This window comes from Mastigoproctus giganteus, chromosome 1, assembly GCF_048544385.1.
Source record: "Mastigoproctus giganteus isolate SK-2022 chromosome 1, ASM4854438v1, whole genome shotgun sequence".
Taxonomy (NCBI): Eukaryota; Metazoa; Arthropoda; class Arachnida; order Uropygi; family Thelyphonidae; genus Mastigoproctus; species Mastigoproctus giganteus.
The window spans coordinates 153710544-153727546 of record NC_143575.1 but is presented as its reverse complement, the minus strand read 5'-3'; the positions used below and the strand labels follow the sequence as shown (position 1 = coordinate 153727546).

At 38.1% G+C, this 17003-nt stretch overlaps 1 protein-coding gene across 6 annotated transcripts in view; it reads left to right on the top strand.

The window, feature by feature from the left end:
* Nucleotides 1-17003, top strand: part of LOC150091205 (voltage-dependent calcium channel subunit alpha-2/delta-3-like) — a 1918419-nt gene that overhangs the window by 1812423 nt on the left and 88993 nt on the right. For all 6 annotated transcript variants that reach the window (XM_090374703.1, XM_090374689.1, XM_090374699.1 and 3 more), the window contains one exon: nt 785-837. In XM_090374703.1, the coding sequence (XP_090230829.1) occupies nt 785-837 (53 nt within the window). The remainder of the gene's footprint in view (nt 1-784; nt 838-17003) is intronic.

The window sequence follows — 17003 nt, the reverse complement described above, 5'->3', positions numbered from 1 at the left end:
AAAAAAGGTCCAAGATGTCAAATAGCCTAAACCTAAAAATAAGTGATATATAGGGGCACCTCTGTAGCCAGGTGGAAAGGAGCAGCGGTGCATAGCACACGCTTCTTGATTAGACCAGGGTTCGAGCCCGTCACCACCAAATACAGAGGATGCGGAAAGGTCAAGGGAATGACCACCGCATATTCCCGGAGCAATATGGCCTTAGTTGCTAATGCTCCTAAAAACCAAATAACAAACAAACAACAAGTGATATAGACCCTGGTGTCTATTATTTAATTATTTAATTAAGTATTTATTTATTTAGTTACCATCCTGCCATCCAATAATATCATAGCATGAATTTGATTGATATCAGCAAATTTGATTAGTTGTAAACTTTTCTAATTTATATAGTGATGCCAAGGTATAAACACAACTTTTTTTTCCCCCATTTTGTTGATTAATTGTAGATTCAAAAATTGTTGCTTTTTAATGCTGCTGAAGCTTTTCTGTGGTAGTATATATGCTTTTTGTAATAATGAAAATAATAATAAGGAGAATGAAAGATAATTTGAAATATTATATTGGTGGATTGGATATATTCAGTGTATACTTAATTAATTTTTGTGTTTTATACATATGTACATACAAACATATATGTTTGTATGTACATATGTGATATGTACAATATGCATCCAGTGTAATATATTTATGGTTTTGTAATTGATGTATCTATTTATGTTTGTAATAATACTAACAGATACTAATAGTGTGTGCTATAGTATATATTTTTACTTCATTTTAGCCCTTTTCTCAGATAAAAACTCTACTTTATTGGCTGTGGACCAAAGTAGTCATGCAAGTATTATTTTTCTCCTTAATTGGTGATCCTAAATTATTTCTACAGGAGCAATATAAAGCTTAATAACATTTAAACGGTAACCGTTAACAATTACTCTGTTTGCTAAAGTAATGGTTGCTTCTCAAATAACTTACATACCTCAATTTCAAGATTAAAAAAAAAATTGAATTTTTATTTTTCTCAGATAATTTCTGTATTTCATGTTTTCAAAAACCATATATCTAGTAAAGGAGTCAGATATTATTTTAACATAGGTATTGAAATAGTTTTAGTAAAGAACACTTATGTTTTTTGTCATGACTGAGAACGCTTCTGTCTCTAGAAATGACTATATTTATTCATGAGTCGACTTGAAGTAACTAATATCACTATTAACCGAATAACATTGAGGCAGTCGATGTTATCAAAGCTGTTTTAGATGGGTTGGAAAACTGCTAACTTGGGGGGGGGGTTCACATACTAAAACATTAACAATAGCTGCAGGCAGATGAGAATGTGATTCTTGCACTGTTTCTATTAGAATGAACAGGGGCCTGGAGGGAGGGACTGGTGGGAATCATCATGGACAAATAAATACATGAGCTGTGTTAGGGTAATTAAGAGTAACAACAAGTACATGTATACTATTGCTAGGAGTATAGTAAATAAATTTCGTGAATTTGAAGTTCTGGTCAAGACATCAAAGATGGATATTGTTGGGATATCAGGGACGTGGTGTTACACAGATATAAGCAGTGCTGAATTGGAATTTGGAAAGTACAGCATAATCCCTCCTTCCCAAATAGGAAGGAGAAGTTATGTTGTTAGTTAAGAAACACCCGAAATTTTAGGAAGTGCATCCAGTTGACATAGATAGACAGTGCAATGTTGAGTCAGTTTGGTGCGACATAAGCACTGTGAAAGAAACAATGAGAAACAGGTCAAGACATCAAAGATGGATATTGTTGGGATATCAGAGACGTGGTGTTACACAGATATAAGCAGTGCTGAATTGGAATTTGGAAAGTACAGCATAATCCCACCTTCCCAAATAGGAAGGAGTTGTTAGTTAAGAAACACCTGAAATCTAAGGAAGTGCATCCAGTTGACATAGATAGACAGGGCAATGTTGAGTCAGTTTGGTGCGACATAAGCACTGTGAAAGAAACAATGAGAGTAGGAGTGTTATAGGCCTAATGACTCTAATGAGTACAATGAACAATTGTACAGAGAAATAGAGTGGGCCAGTCAATCAGAATGTCTAATAATGGGGAATTTTAACTTTCCAGATATTGACTGGAACTTGTCGATTGGTCAATCGCAAACTAGCAAGACTTTTGTGGATTTACTGAATGATTGTTTTCTGCAGTAGCAGTATGTTTGAGAGGCAACTAGAGAAAGTAATACTCTTGATCTAGTTATCAGCAATGATTATTCGTGCATTAAGAATTTGCACATAAAGGAACCGCTGGGTGGCATTGGGTCACAGTGTACTGATGTAGGATTTACTTAAAGATATTCCTACCATCAGGGATAAAGGAAAGGGTTTTTGCTTTCATAAAGGTGACTACAGTGGACTCAGACAGGTTTGGTTTTGACTTTTTTTTTAGGAGCATTAGCAACTAAGGCCATATTGCTCCGGGATATGCGGTGATCATTCCCTGACCTTTCCGCATCCTCCGTATTTGGTGATGACGGGCTCGAACCCCGGTCTAATCAAGATGCGTGTGCTACGCACTGCTGCTCCTTCCCACCTGGCTACGGAGGCGCCTGACTCAGACAGCTATTAAATTATATACAGTGAGACCAACAGATGTTGCTCACATTCTAAATTGGAAGCATTCAAGGAATTAATCCTGGAAACTACTAGGCTTTTCATACCAATTCAGAAATACTGTTCAAAGTTTAGGCCTAAATGGATGTCAGATGAACTAATGAGACTCATGGCAGAGAATAAAAATATATGGGATGCATATAAATTATCAGGCGACACAGAAGCCTATGATAGATATAAGCTAGTCTGTAATTAAGTCACAAAGGAGGTTAGGCAAGTGAAGGCAGATTATAAGAAATCTTTTGCAAAGGATGTTCAGGAAAACAGCAAGGACTTCTTTACTTATATAAAATCTAGAATTGAGCATTACATTGAGCATTGTATTGAGCATTACAGCTCTGGTTCATACAATATATAAACTCTAGAAGGAAGGGCAAGAATCAGATTGGTCCACATGATATCGATGGTTCAACTGTTAAACTGTTAATGATTCTGGTCACATAGCTGACAAAATGAATGAGTATTTTGCTTCTACATTCACAAGTGAGGAATTCTATAGTGAAGTGGAGGACAGAAGCTTATTAAACTCTGACAGAGAGCTTAATAATTTTGCAATAACTAAGAGCAAATTGGAGGAGAAATTAAACACAAGAAAGCACCTGGGGTGAATGGAATCTATCCAGTTATATTAAAGGAGGCAGCAAAGGAAGTAAGCAAACCCTTGGCCATAATTACAAGAGCATCTTGGGACTCAGGAGAAGTCCCAAGCACTGAAGTTGTGCAAATGTATCTCCAATTCACTAAGGGGGGTCAAATGGCGACATGAGATTACACAACTGTTAGTTTAACTTCTGTCTAGGGAAATTAATGGAGACACTGGTCAAAGAATCACTGCAGGATCATCTACACAGGATTTCAGTTATAGTTCGGACAGAGCATGGGTTTGTTAAGTGGAAGTCTTGTCTAATCAGTTTGATTGGATACCATGATGGATACCATGATACCATTGGTCACAAAGGAACTAGATGAAAAAAATAATTTTGATATCATATACTTGGATTTTAGGAAAGCTTTTGATACTGTTGCATACAGAAGACTACTGTAAAAATTGGAGCAGTATGGCATTAAGGGCAAATTTCTGCTATGGATAAAGGGACAGTTAGGTGGCAGAAGACAGAGAGAGGTAATCAATTTGACACTGCTCTTTAGCAATAGTATTATTTGACGTATATGATGCAAGAAAGCAAGCTTCTAGAGCATCAGCCAAAAAGAAAAAAAAAAGCAAAAGCCTTTCCATTTTACCTATCGTGTCAGTCCAAATGTTTATCTAGTTCAGCCTTAAATTTATTTAAGCTCCCAACTTCCACAGCAACAGATGGAAGTCTGTTCCAGCAATCAACTACCTGCTGCTGGCTAAAGATTAACATCTGCCCATCTATTCTACAACTGTCTTTCCTCAATTTGAATCTATGCCCCCCCCCCAGGTTCTTAATCTCAGCAAGTGGAAGTATCCCATCAACTTTTAGCCTACTCAAACCATTCTAGACCTTGTACACTTCAATCAGATTACCTCACAGGTGCCTCATCTTCAAGTGCTGCAGCTTACTGAATTTAAGCCTCTCCTGGTAAGAGAACCCGTTTGTTCCTCTCACCAATCTTGTTGCTCTTTTCTGTACTCATTCTGGCAACTCTACATCCTTCCTAAAATGACTCCTCCTGACCTGTACTCAGTACTCAAAGTATGGCCTGACCAAAGCCTTATACAGATGTATACTTACCTCCTTGTCTCTGCTAGCAATGGTCCTTGAAGTTGTCACAGACATTCTCTCAGTTATGCCAGACAAGCTGTACTTGCTACCTGGGAGTCTAAAATGCTGATGGAACTGATATTCGGGTGACACTCAAGTCAAATGGACCCAATTTCGGCAAAGTCTGGACGGTCTCTGACAGCCAAATCCTCTGCTTGCACTTTCACGATGGTGGGACTGTTAGTAATCCTGGGTATAACCTCGATGCACAAATACATGGTGAGTGACCCCCCCAGGTGTGAACCAACGTAAGCAGAGGTTAAGGTGTGGCGCCCACACCACATGGAGCAATGCCACCCCTCTATGTTACCAGGCAGTACTAGGTGGTAGATGACTCTCATCAACCAGTGCAATACCACCACTTTGCTTATTGGAGGCTTGTTTAGTCTCCAGGGCTAGGTTCTGGTCAACCCTTCTCTATCTCTCCCATCATGCAGTATGATTGATGACTTTTGAGGTTATGATGAACATTGTGGGGAGATCCAATATTCCTTACATTTCGAGGGTACAGCTCTAAAACGGTTTTCGCAGGCCAGCCGCTAGTTACTACACCGGACTGAACCTATTGGTAACTCTCTATGAGGCTTCCGGATCAGCTAGTGTATAATCTTGCTACTATACTCTGCCAGATAGTGACTGGAGGGAGTCCGAGTAGTGCATATGCGGGGAGCATTGTCGAGGCCATGTTATGTCAAGGATCTGGGTATATTCTTACCATGTGTATGCAATATCCAAAAATTTCATTACTTCATACAGCATGTCCTACACACTATTTCTTACTATTGAATACACCATTAATTGTCAAACTAATAGAGCAAGCTTATCTGCGTAAAGATCTAAACCTCCCTAGCACTTCCTAATTCATTTCACAAATATACGTGGTCTCGATTCTAATCTCAACAATGTCCATTTCCACTTGCAGTCTACCAAACCCCATGTACTTTTTCTGACAGAATCTCAGTTATCGGTTGATTCAACTACTGCTCAGATGCCCAAATTATTTGCTGTATGATTCCTTTCGCCTCAAAGTTGGTACTTGTGCATATGTCCGTTCTGATATTCCCTGTCAGAGACTTGGCAATTTGGAATTCTCTCTTCGATCTTCTCTGGCTTAAAATCTCTCTACCTCATTGTGTCAAATTCATCTGTTGCCTCTACTGTTCGCCCAACTCCACTAATCACTTGGAGCTCTTTGACTTCCTCTCTTTGCAACTTGACTTTCTCCAGTCCAACTTTCCTAACAGGGAGGTAATTTTCCTTGGTGATTTTAATGTTCACAACTCCAGCTGGCTTCCGTTTCCTAGTAACACCGAACCAGCTGGTTGAGATGCTGCGGCTTTTGCAATTACTAATGACCTTGCACAGATTGTTTGTTTACCTACAAGAATACCGGACAGTCCTAATCATACAGCCAATACACTTGATCTTTTTCTCACAAACAACCCTTCTAAGTACACGGTCAAAGTGAGAGGTCCTTTAGGCACTTCAGATCACAACTTGGTGATTGTCTCTTCTCCAACGGAACTTTTATCTCATGGCTATTCCCAACCTCGTGTTGTTTGGCATTACAAGAATGAAAAGTGGGATGACCTGCGAGATTTCTTTTCTTCTTTTCATTGGTCGGATTACTGTTTCAAAACTTCTGATGTCAACGTTTGCTTCGATCGTGTCAGGGAAATTATTCTTGCAGGAATGGAATCCTCTATCCCACACTCCACTTTAAAATCTCATCCTTTATCTAAACCTTGGTTTTCCAATAAATGTGCTAAGGCTGTTCAAGAGAAGAATGTTGTATATTGTAATTGGCTTGTTTCTATTTCTTCAGTTTCATTTTTTGCCTACACCAAAGCTCCCAACAATTGTAAAGCAGTTATTCATCAGTTCAAACTACAGTTTGAACAGGCTAAGAGTAGAAAACTTGCTTCATGCCCTAATGGTAGCTGAGCATTCTGGTCTCTTGCCATAGCTATTGGCCGCAACTTTTGCCTATCTCTGCTCCCACCTCTGTCATAGCATTAGTAGAGACATATGAAGCAAGAAAGCAAGCTTATGCAGCATTAGCTAAAAAAAAAAAAAAAAAAAACCTTCCACTTCACTCCTACATCCATTTGGAATACCTGTCCAGCTGAGCCTTAATTTTATTTAGACTATCAACTTCCACAACAACAGATGGAAATCTGTTCCACCAACCAACTACCCGCTGGCTAAAGGCAAATTTCCACACATCTATCCTACATCTGTCTTTCCTCAATTTGAACTTATGCCCTCTCAGGTGATTATTCTCAGCAAGAGGCAGTATCCCATCAGCATTGAGCATGCTCAAACCATTCAAGGCTTTATACAGCTCTATCAAATCACCTCACCGGTGACTAGTCTCCAGACACTGTAATTTGCAAAACTTAAGCCTCTCTTCATAAGAGCAACCCTTTGTTCCATTCACTAATCTTGTTGCCCTTCTCTGTACTCGTTCCAGCAGCTCTTCATCCTTCTTGAAATGAGGCCTCCAGACTTGTATACAGTACTCAAGGTGTGGCCTGACCATTGCTTTATACAAGGGAATAATCACCTCCTTATCCCTACTAGAAAAATTCCTGTATATCTTTGACAAGTCACTATAAGCTACTCTTGCAGACCGTCTGCACTGCTCAGAAAACTTCATATCTGCCTGCACAATTACCCCCAGGTCCATTTCATTCTCTACCACTGTCAGTGTAGTATCCACAGAGTTGATACGTTGCTCTGGGGTTGTTGTTTCCCATATGGACTACTTTACAATTGTCAATGTTAAACTTCATTTGCCTCCTCTCAGTCCATCTGCTCAACCTTTCCAGATCCTGTTGCAGCAGCATAGCGTCAGTAGTGTCCTTAACAACCCTGCTAACCTTTGTATCGTCTGAAAACTTGGACATTAAGCTTGATATACCATCATCAATATTATTTATAAATACAGAAAACAATAATGGACCCAACACTGAACCCTGAGGGACTCCACTAATAACATTAGTCCACGATGAGCAGTGTCCATTGATTACCACTCTCTATCTTCTCCCCCTCAACCACCCCTTTATCCATAGCAGCAATTTGCCTCCAATGCCACACTGCTGCAATTTGTGCAGCAGTCTTCCAGGTGCAACAGTATCAAAAGCCTTTCTAGGATCCAAGTATATAATATCAAAGTTATTCCCTTCATGGGGACTTCCCCTAAATCTATGGGTACTCTCATAATTATGGCTAAGGGTTTGCTTACTTTCCTTGTTGACTCCTTCAATATAACTGGATAGATTCTTTCAGCCCCATGTGCCTTTTTTATGTTTAACTTCAACAATTTCTCCTCCACTTTGCTCTCCGTTATTACAAAATCATTTAGAGTTTAGTAAACTTCTGTCTTCCCTTCCTTACAGAATTCCTTGTGTGTTAATGTAGATGCAAAATACATAGGCTTCTGTGTCATCTGCTAATTTATATGCATCCCACGCACTTTTCTTCTCTTCCATGAGCCTCATTAGTTCATCTGACATCCATTTAGGCATAAATCTTGAACAGTATTTCTTAGTTGGTATTAAAAGCCTAGTAGCTTCCAAGATTAATTCCCTGAAGGCCTCTCATTTAAAATTCACTGTTTTTAACTTCAAGAGTTGATGCCACTGTATAGAATTCAAAAGCTGTTTGAGACAACTGTAGTCACCTTTACAAAACAAAATCCCTTCCCTTTACCCTTGATGGTAGTTACTTTTTTAAGTAAATCCCACATAAGTAGACTGTGATCACTGTCACCTAGTAGTTCCTTTATCTGCAAATTCCTAATGTATATGTGATCACTACTGATAATCAGATCAAGTTATTACCCACCTCTGGTTGCCGCTTGAACGTGTTGCTGTAGAAAACAATCCTACATTAAATCCACAAAAATCTTGCTAGAGTGAAAGTGGCCAACCCACAAATTCCAGTCAATATCTGGAAAGTTAAAATTCCCCATTACAAGATTTGCAGATTTACTGACCCACTCTATTTCTCTGCACAATTGTTCATTGTACTCATCAGAGTCATTAGGCCTATAACACACTAATACTCTCATTTTCCCTTTCCCAGTGTTTATGTCACACCAAACTGACTCAGCATTACACTGTTCACCCTTGTCAACTGGATCCACTTCCTTAGATTTTATGTGTTTCTTAACTAACAGCATAACCCCTCCTCCCTTCTTACCCTATCTATCCTTTCTGTACACATTGTGCTCCCCAAATTCCAATTCTGCATTGCTTATATCTGTGTGCCACCATGTCTCTGATATCTCAACAATATCTGCCTTTGATGCCTTGATCAGCACTTCAAATTCATCAAATTAATTTGCTATACTTCTAGCATTGGTATACATGCAAGTATACATGCACCTGTTCTTACTCTTAGTTATCCTAACACAGCCTATGTATTTACTTGTTTCATGATGACTCATAGCAACTGTTGAAATCCTCAGCAACTCGCGCTCTGGGCTGTTTCTCATTACAATAGAAGCAGTGCAAGAATCGCTTTCGCCTCTGCCTGCAGCTACTCTTAATCTTTTAGTCTGTGAATCCACCCAAACTAGCAGTTTTCTGACCCACCTAACACTGCCTTGATGACATCAGCAAATATTCTTGCACTCTTTCTATTTAAATGTATCCCATCTCTGTAAAAAAGGTAGCAAGCACAGACCACGCTGAAAAAAATTCTACCCCATGAGCCTTGAACAATCTCTCCAGGGCCGAATTGATTGAAAAGGCTCTCATCATATATTCCCTCCTATTGTGTCTGGGAAGAATTGCAGACACTTTCAAATTCAACCCTAACTCATGGCTTTTATTAAACATTGACCTGTACTTGTTAATTAAATCTGCAGATCTCTTACTCTTAAGGTCATTAGTGCCAATGGGTGCCAACATGGACTAATGTTATTAGTGGATTCCCCCATGGTTCAGTGTTGGGTCCATTGTTGTTTTTTGTATTTATTAATGATATTGATGAAGGTATAGCAGGCTTAATGTCTAAGTTTGCAGATTATACAAAGGTTGCCAAGGTTGTTAATGACACTAATGACAGTATAATACTGCAACAGGATCTAGAAAAGTTGGGCAGATGGGCTGAGAAGTGGCACCTGAAGTTTAACATTGACAAATGCAAAGTACTGCATATGGGTAGAAGTGTAGAGAATGTACCAAGTGTGTGGTACTACACTTAGAGTGGTAGAAAATGAAAAAGACCTGAGGGGTAATTTACTTGCAGTCAGATATGAAGTTTTTTGAGCAGTGTTGACAGGCTGCTAGAGCAGCTAATAGGTTTTTTCAATGATATAAAGGAATTTTGCTAGTAGAAAAGGAGGTGATTATCCCTTTGTATAAGAAAATGGTCAGGCCATGCCATGAGTACTGTGTACAGGTCTGGAGGCCTTATTTTAGAAAGGAGGTAGAGTTGCTTGAGCAAGTATTGATGATACTAGTATCATCAATAATTATAAAAATTTTGCCTTCATTCATTTGGCTGTTCCCTAAATTTAGAGCCGATACTGACCTCAATCAAATCCCCTCTAAATAGTTATCAAGCTCCTTAACCCATGAGGCGCCTCCGTAGCCAGGTGGGAAGGAGCAGCAGTGCGTAGCACACGCTTCTTGATTAGACCGGGGTTCGAGCCCGTCACCACCAAATACGGAGGATGCGGAAAGGTTAAGGAATGACCACCGCATATCCTGGAGCAATATGGCCTTAGTTGCTAATGCTCCTAAAAACCAAAACAACAACAACAACAACCTTAACCCATGTATGGTCACCATTTTGCTAATTTCACCAAGTGCATCACCTTTCTTAACTTTTCAAGGATCTCAATATCCTTGTTCAAGTGTCATCTCCATACTTGGACATAGTAGTAGTAGTAGAGGCATATAATGCAAGAAAGCAAGTGTATGAGTTTATGTAGCATCAGCAAGGGAAAAAAAAAAAACAATTTCAAACATCCATTCCCTCTAAAAGTTTGTCCAGTTCCTCCTTGAATTTATTTCAGCTATCAACTACCACAATGACAGATGGAAGTTTGTTCCAGCAATTAAACACTGCTGGATAAAGAAAAATTTCTGCACATCTTTTCTACAACTGACTTTCCTCAATTTGAATTTATGCCCACTCAGGTTCGTAATCTAAGCAAGCGGAAGAATCCCATTAGAATTCAGCATGCTCAACCCATTCAAGCCTTATACACCTCAATCAGATCACCTTGCAGGTGCATTGTCTCCAGCCACTGCAATTTGCAGAACTTAGCCTTTCTTGGTAAGAGGACCCCTTCATTCCCTCACCATTCTTCTTGCCCTTCTCTGTACACACTCAAGCAACTCTACATTCTTCCTAAAATGAGGCCTCCTGACCTATACACGGTACTCAAGCCGTGGCCTAACCATTGCCTTGTATAATGGGATAATCACCTCCTTTTCCCTACTAGCAAAATTCCTGTATATCATCGACAATACCTCATAACCTGCTCTGACAGCCTGTCTGCATTGCTCAGAAAACTTCATATCTGACTGCAAAATTACTCCCAGATCTTCTTCATTTTCTACCACCCTAACTGTAGTACTACACAGTTGATAATTTCTCGGGGTTTACATCTACCAATATGCAGTACTTTGCATTTGTCAATTTTAAACTTCAGTTACCACTTCTCAGACCATCTACCCAAATTTTCTAGATCCTGTTACAGTAGCACACTGCCATTACTGTCATTAACAACCCTGCCAACCTTTGTATCATCTGCAAACTTTGACATTATGCCTGCTATACCTTCATCAATATCATCGATAAATATACAAATCAACAGTGGGCCCAAAACCGAACCAGGATTCCACTGATAACATTAATCCACGAAGAGCAGAGTCCGTTGATTAACACTCTCTGTCTTCTCCTACGTAACCACCCTTTTAACCATTGTAGCAACTTACCCTTAATACCAGACTTCTCCAATTTGCACAGTAGTCTTCCATGTGCAACAGTGTCAAACGCTTTCCTGAAGTCCAAGTATATGATATCAAAATTATTTTTTGCATCCAGTTCCTTTATAACCGCATCATAATATCCAATCAGTTTATCACACAAGATATTCCCTTAACAAACCCATGCTGTGTCTGAATTATTACTGCAGGCTTGTGTAGATGATCCTGCAATGCATCTTTAAACATTGACTCCATTATTTTCCCTGGAACCGAAATTAAACTAATACTCGTGTCATCCTTAGATCCCTCTTTATGAATTAGGTATACATTTGCACATCTCCAATCAGTGAGGGACTTCCCTTGATTCCAAGGATGCACTCATAATTATGGTTAAGGGTTTGCTTACTTCCTTGGCTGCCTCCTGTAATATAACTGGATAGATCCCATCCACCCCAGGTGTCATTCTTATATTTAACTTCAACAATTTCTCCTCCGCTTTGCTCTCAGTTATTACAAAATCATTAAGCACCACCCTGTTACAGTTTGATAAACTTCTGGCATTTTCCTCCCTTAATAACTCCCCGCGTAAATGTAGATGCAAAATACTCATTCAGATAGTCTGCTATCTGAGCAGGATCACCAACTGTCAAACCATTGATATCAAGTGGACCAATCTGATTCATCCTCTTCCTTCTAGAGTTTAGAAGTGGCAACTGAAATTTAACATTGACAAATGCAAAGTACTTCATATGGGTAGCAGTAACCCAAGAGAAATGTACCAACTGTGTGTTACTATACTCATGGTAGTGGAAAAAGAAAAAGCCCTGGGAGTAATTGTGCAGTCAAATGTGAAGTTCGCTGACAGTGCAGATGGGCTGCCAGGGGAAGGTCATGAAGTCTTGTCAGTGATATGTAGGAATTTTGCTAGCAAGGACAGGGAGGTGATTATCCCATTGTACAAGGCAATGGTCAGGCAACATCCAGAGTACTGTGTGAAGGTCTGGAGGCTCATTTTAGGAAGGATGTAGATTTGCTAAAACGAGTACAAAGAAGGGCAACAAGATTGGTAAGGGGAACAAAGGCATGCTTTTACCAAGAAAGGCTTAAGTTCTGAAAATTGCAGTGCCTGGAGGGTAGGCACCTGCGAGGTGATCTGATTGAAGTGTATAATGCCTTGAATGGGTTGAGCAAGCTGAATGCTGATGGGATTCTTCCGCTTGCTCAGATTAAGAACTTGAGGGGGGATAGATTAAAATTGACAAAAGACAGTTGTAGAATGGAGCTGTGGAAGTTTGTCCTTAGCCAGCAGGTGGCTGATTGGTTGAACAGACTTCCATCTGTTGTGGAAGTTGATAGCCTAAATAAAATTTAGGCTGAGCTGGATAGGCATTTGTAACGAATGGAGGGTTTGGTTTTTTTTTTTTTTTTTTTTTTGGCTGATGATGCATAAGCTTGCTTTGTTGCATCATATGCCTCTGCTAATGCTAAAAACAACAATGGGCCCAACACTGAACCCTGAAGGACTCCATTAATAACATTAGCCCATGAAGAGCAGTGTCCATTGATAACCACTGTCTGTCTTCTCCCACTCAACTACCATTGTAGCATCTTGCCCTTAATGCCCTACTGCTCCAATTTGCACAGTAGTCTTTTTGATGAGTGCTCGTTGCTGAACAGAGAAATGCATCCCATGCATTTCTCTTCTATGCCATGAGCCTCAGCACTTCATCTCACATCCATTTAGGCCTAAACCTTAAACAGTATTTCTTAGTTAGTATGAAAAGCCTAGGACCGTCCAAGGTTAAGTCCTTGAAGGCTTCCCATTTAGAATTCACCGTTGGTAACATCATCACAGTTGATCCCACTGAATAGAATTTAAAAACTGTCCGAGACCACCGAAGTCACCTTTACGAAAACAAAAAACCTTCTCTTTACCCTCGATGGTGGTTACATCTTTAAATAAATCCCACATCAGTACACTGTGATCACTGTCACCTAGTGGTTCCTTTATCTGCAAATTCTTAATGCATTAAGAATCACTGCCAATAATCAGATCAAGGGTATTACTCCCTCTGGTTGCCTCTTGATGATATTTCTGTAGAAAACAGTATCCAATAAATCCACAAAAGTCTTGCTAGTGTGCGAGTGACCAACCACAAATTCTAGTCAATATCTGGAAAGTTAGAATCTTCCATTATAAGACATTCTGATTTACTTGCCCACTCTATATTTCTGCATAAGTGCTCATTATACTCATCAGATTCATTAGGCCTATAACACACACCTACTCTCATTTTCTCTTTCCCTGTGCTTATGTCACACCACACTGAATCAACATTGCATTGTCCACCAATGTCAATTGTATGCACTTCCTTAGATTTTATGTTTCTTATCTAAAGCATAATCCCTCCTCCCTTCCTGTCCTTTCTGTATACATAGTAGTCCCCAAATTCCAATTCTGCACTGCTTATATCCGTGTGGCACCACATCTCTGATATCCCAACAATATCCGCTTTTGATATCTTGACTAGTACTTCAAATTCATCAAATTTATTTACTATACTCCTAACATTAGTTTACATACACCTATTCTTACTCTTAGTTACCTTAACACAACCCAATGATTTACCCTTTCCATGATGACTCCCAGCAGCCCTTGAAATCCCAGTACCTTATCTTCCAGGCTGCTGCTCATTCCAATAGAAGCAATGCAATAATCACTTTCACCTCTCCCTGTAGCTACGGTTAATAATCAGCAAATATTTTTGCACCCTTTCTATTTAAGTGTATCCCATCCCTGTAGAAAAAATCTCTCCTGTTAGCAAGCACAGACCATGCTGAGAAAAAGTCTACCCCTTGAGCTTTGCACAGTCTCTCCAGGGCCAAATTGATTGACAAGGCTGTCATCATATTCTCCCTCCTATCATACACCTATGTTGCTTTGCTGCTCTAGTCTGGGGCATGATTTCCATTTAAATCATTTAATTAATTAACAATGAAAATTAATAAGGTTAATAAATTTAATTGATTTATTTACTATACTATACTTGACTATACAATGCCAAACCAAGCTAATGCAGTAATATCTATTCCACTATATAGTTTTACACAGTGCTTTTTTTTGAGACGCAATGGTACGCAATGGTACGGCATACCAGCACACTTTATTAACAGTGACGTGGACATTTGGATGCTGTACATTCTGTACATTCATGCTTCGAAATTTGTAATATTCCATAAATTTTTCCCATGTGTACCTACTTTTCAAATAAACTTAAAGTTATTTAACTAAATTTGCATCTCATTGTCTATTGTTAAGCTATCTACTATATAAAACTTTATAACCATTTTTAGAATTCAGAATTACTCAGTCAGACCTCTGTTTAACGAACTCCTTTTTTGAGCGATTTTTTTTTGAATCCTCTTAGAAATTTTAAAATAGTTTCAGTTGAGCAAAGAAAATTTTCATATAACGAACGGCTTAGGAGAGACTTAACTGCATACAGACTGTTCACACTTTTGTCCTTCGGGCAATTTAGGAAATTAGTGCTGCTGCTGCTAAGCAAGAATTGAGAGAGCTGAAGGGATTACCATTCTACAACTTAGTGGTACCTGGTAACTTAATAAAACCTGTCCCACATACGGAGAAGTCGCGCTGGTGAACAGTGAGCAGATCAAGGGGTATTCCCAGTGAGCGCTGGTTCACCTTCTACTGCAGTGGTGTCCAACCATTTCTTGTACAAGGACTTTCGGGGGCCGCACCGAGTGATTCGATAAAAATTAGTGTGTTACATTTTTTTTCCATATCTTCTTACATGTAAAAGGAAGTTTATGTTTTTTATTTTCAGGTTATATATAAAAAATGCAAATTCCCAATACTTTTATGAGTAACAAATCTATGTCACTAATTTATTTTTTAGGTTTTATTAAAATTATATAAATATGACTTTGTTTTGTTTTTCAAAAAAATACCTTACTTTTGCCTTTAAATGCTCACTTAATGAGAATTCTTTGATAATTAGCAAAATTTAAAATGCTGTTTTAATTCACTGTCTGCGCTGGCCGTAGGTTGAACACTGCTGGGAATCAACTGTAAGCACTCCATTCGAGAATTAGGAGGAAATGATTTTCTTTTACCCCGAAAAATAATCATCTGTTGTTTCAGGGTAGTGCGTTATCCACATTTTTCCGTAAATTTTCCTTATCTCTGTTTACATGCCACAGTAGCTGAATATCCGAATGACACCAACATTTTGGACAGTTTAAAAAAAAAAGAAAAAAGAAAAATTAAAATTTAAGAACTAGTGACAATATCGATGATGAGAGAAGGAAAATGAGGACAATGAAAGTATTAAACCTTCTAAACATGAAATGTTGGCATTTGGTGAGAATGAATTTAGAAAATTGTCAATTAGGCTTAAGTTAAATGAAAGAGATACAATTCATCCATTTTGGGACTATCTAATTGAAAAGACGGTTTTTGGAAAAATTGAAGGGCATTTGATGAACGCTTTGAGTACAATACCAATTTCATTGAGTGAATGTGAATGAGGATTTTCACAAATGAATCTGATCGTCAGCCCAACCAGAGCTTCGCTGATGACAAAAACAGTTTCTTCACTACTGTTTCTTAAAATTTTGGCCCACCGCTGACCCGCTTTGATCCAGCAAAATATGTCAATTCGTGGCTGCTTTGGAAATGCCATTCAGCAACAGACACAAACAGTAAGAAGTCGGCATAGTGTGTTGGATGAGAACTCAGTGAAAATTTGGAATATTCTATAAAAATTTTATTATGAAATTATTTTTACTTATTCTTTTTACTCATTTTACTTATTTTTTTATACTTGAATAATAAATTTATGCTTAATAAACTGTGTTAATATACATAATTTGATGTTCTTATTCCAAAAACATTACTACTAAGTAACAATATCAGGAAATAATTTTTTAGAGTACTGTACTTTTCATGTCCTTTTAATTTTCCTGATATCTATTTTTTTACAAAAAAAAAGCACTGGTTTTACATTATATCTTAGCTATCAAATTCAAGATATATGTTATCAAGTTATGCTATACAGTAACAATCGCAATGCTAAATTAGTTATATCGTTAGCTAAATACAAAAGATACATGCCTAAACAGTGATTAATACCTTCAAAATACTTATTTATTACAATTAAAACCCTACTATTCTTCTACGCTACTGTTTATGCTCTGATATTCCATCCAAAACACCAATATGATATTGGTAAGAGTAGCAAGTTGTAACTTACAAAGTCCCTAGCTAAATTTAAAATAATACGCTAAGCCTATTTAATATATTTGTACAACACAAATTAAACCCTTCAAAATACTTATTTATTACAATTTAAACCCTATTATTCTTCTGAGCTACTGATTACGCTACAATATTCCTGCCAAAAATAAGTTACGATAGCGTTATAACTTACAAAATCACTATCTAAATTTAAAAAATAAGTTAACAAACACCACTAAGCCTGTTTAATTTAATCTATATGTAAAACACAAATTAATACGCAACTAATCAAAAATACAATAAAATTTCAATGAAAACTTATCATCTTGCAGCACCTGCAGAAATCTATGTCTTCACCAAGATGTAGACTTCTGTAGTCTACATTAACAAG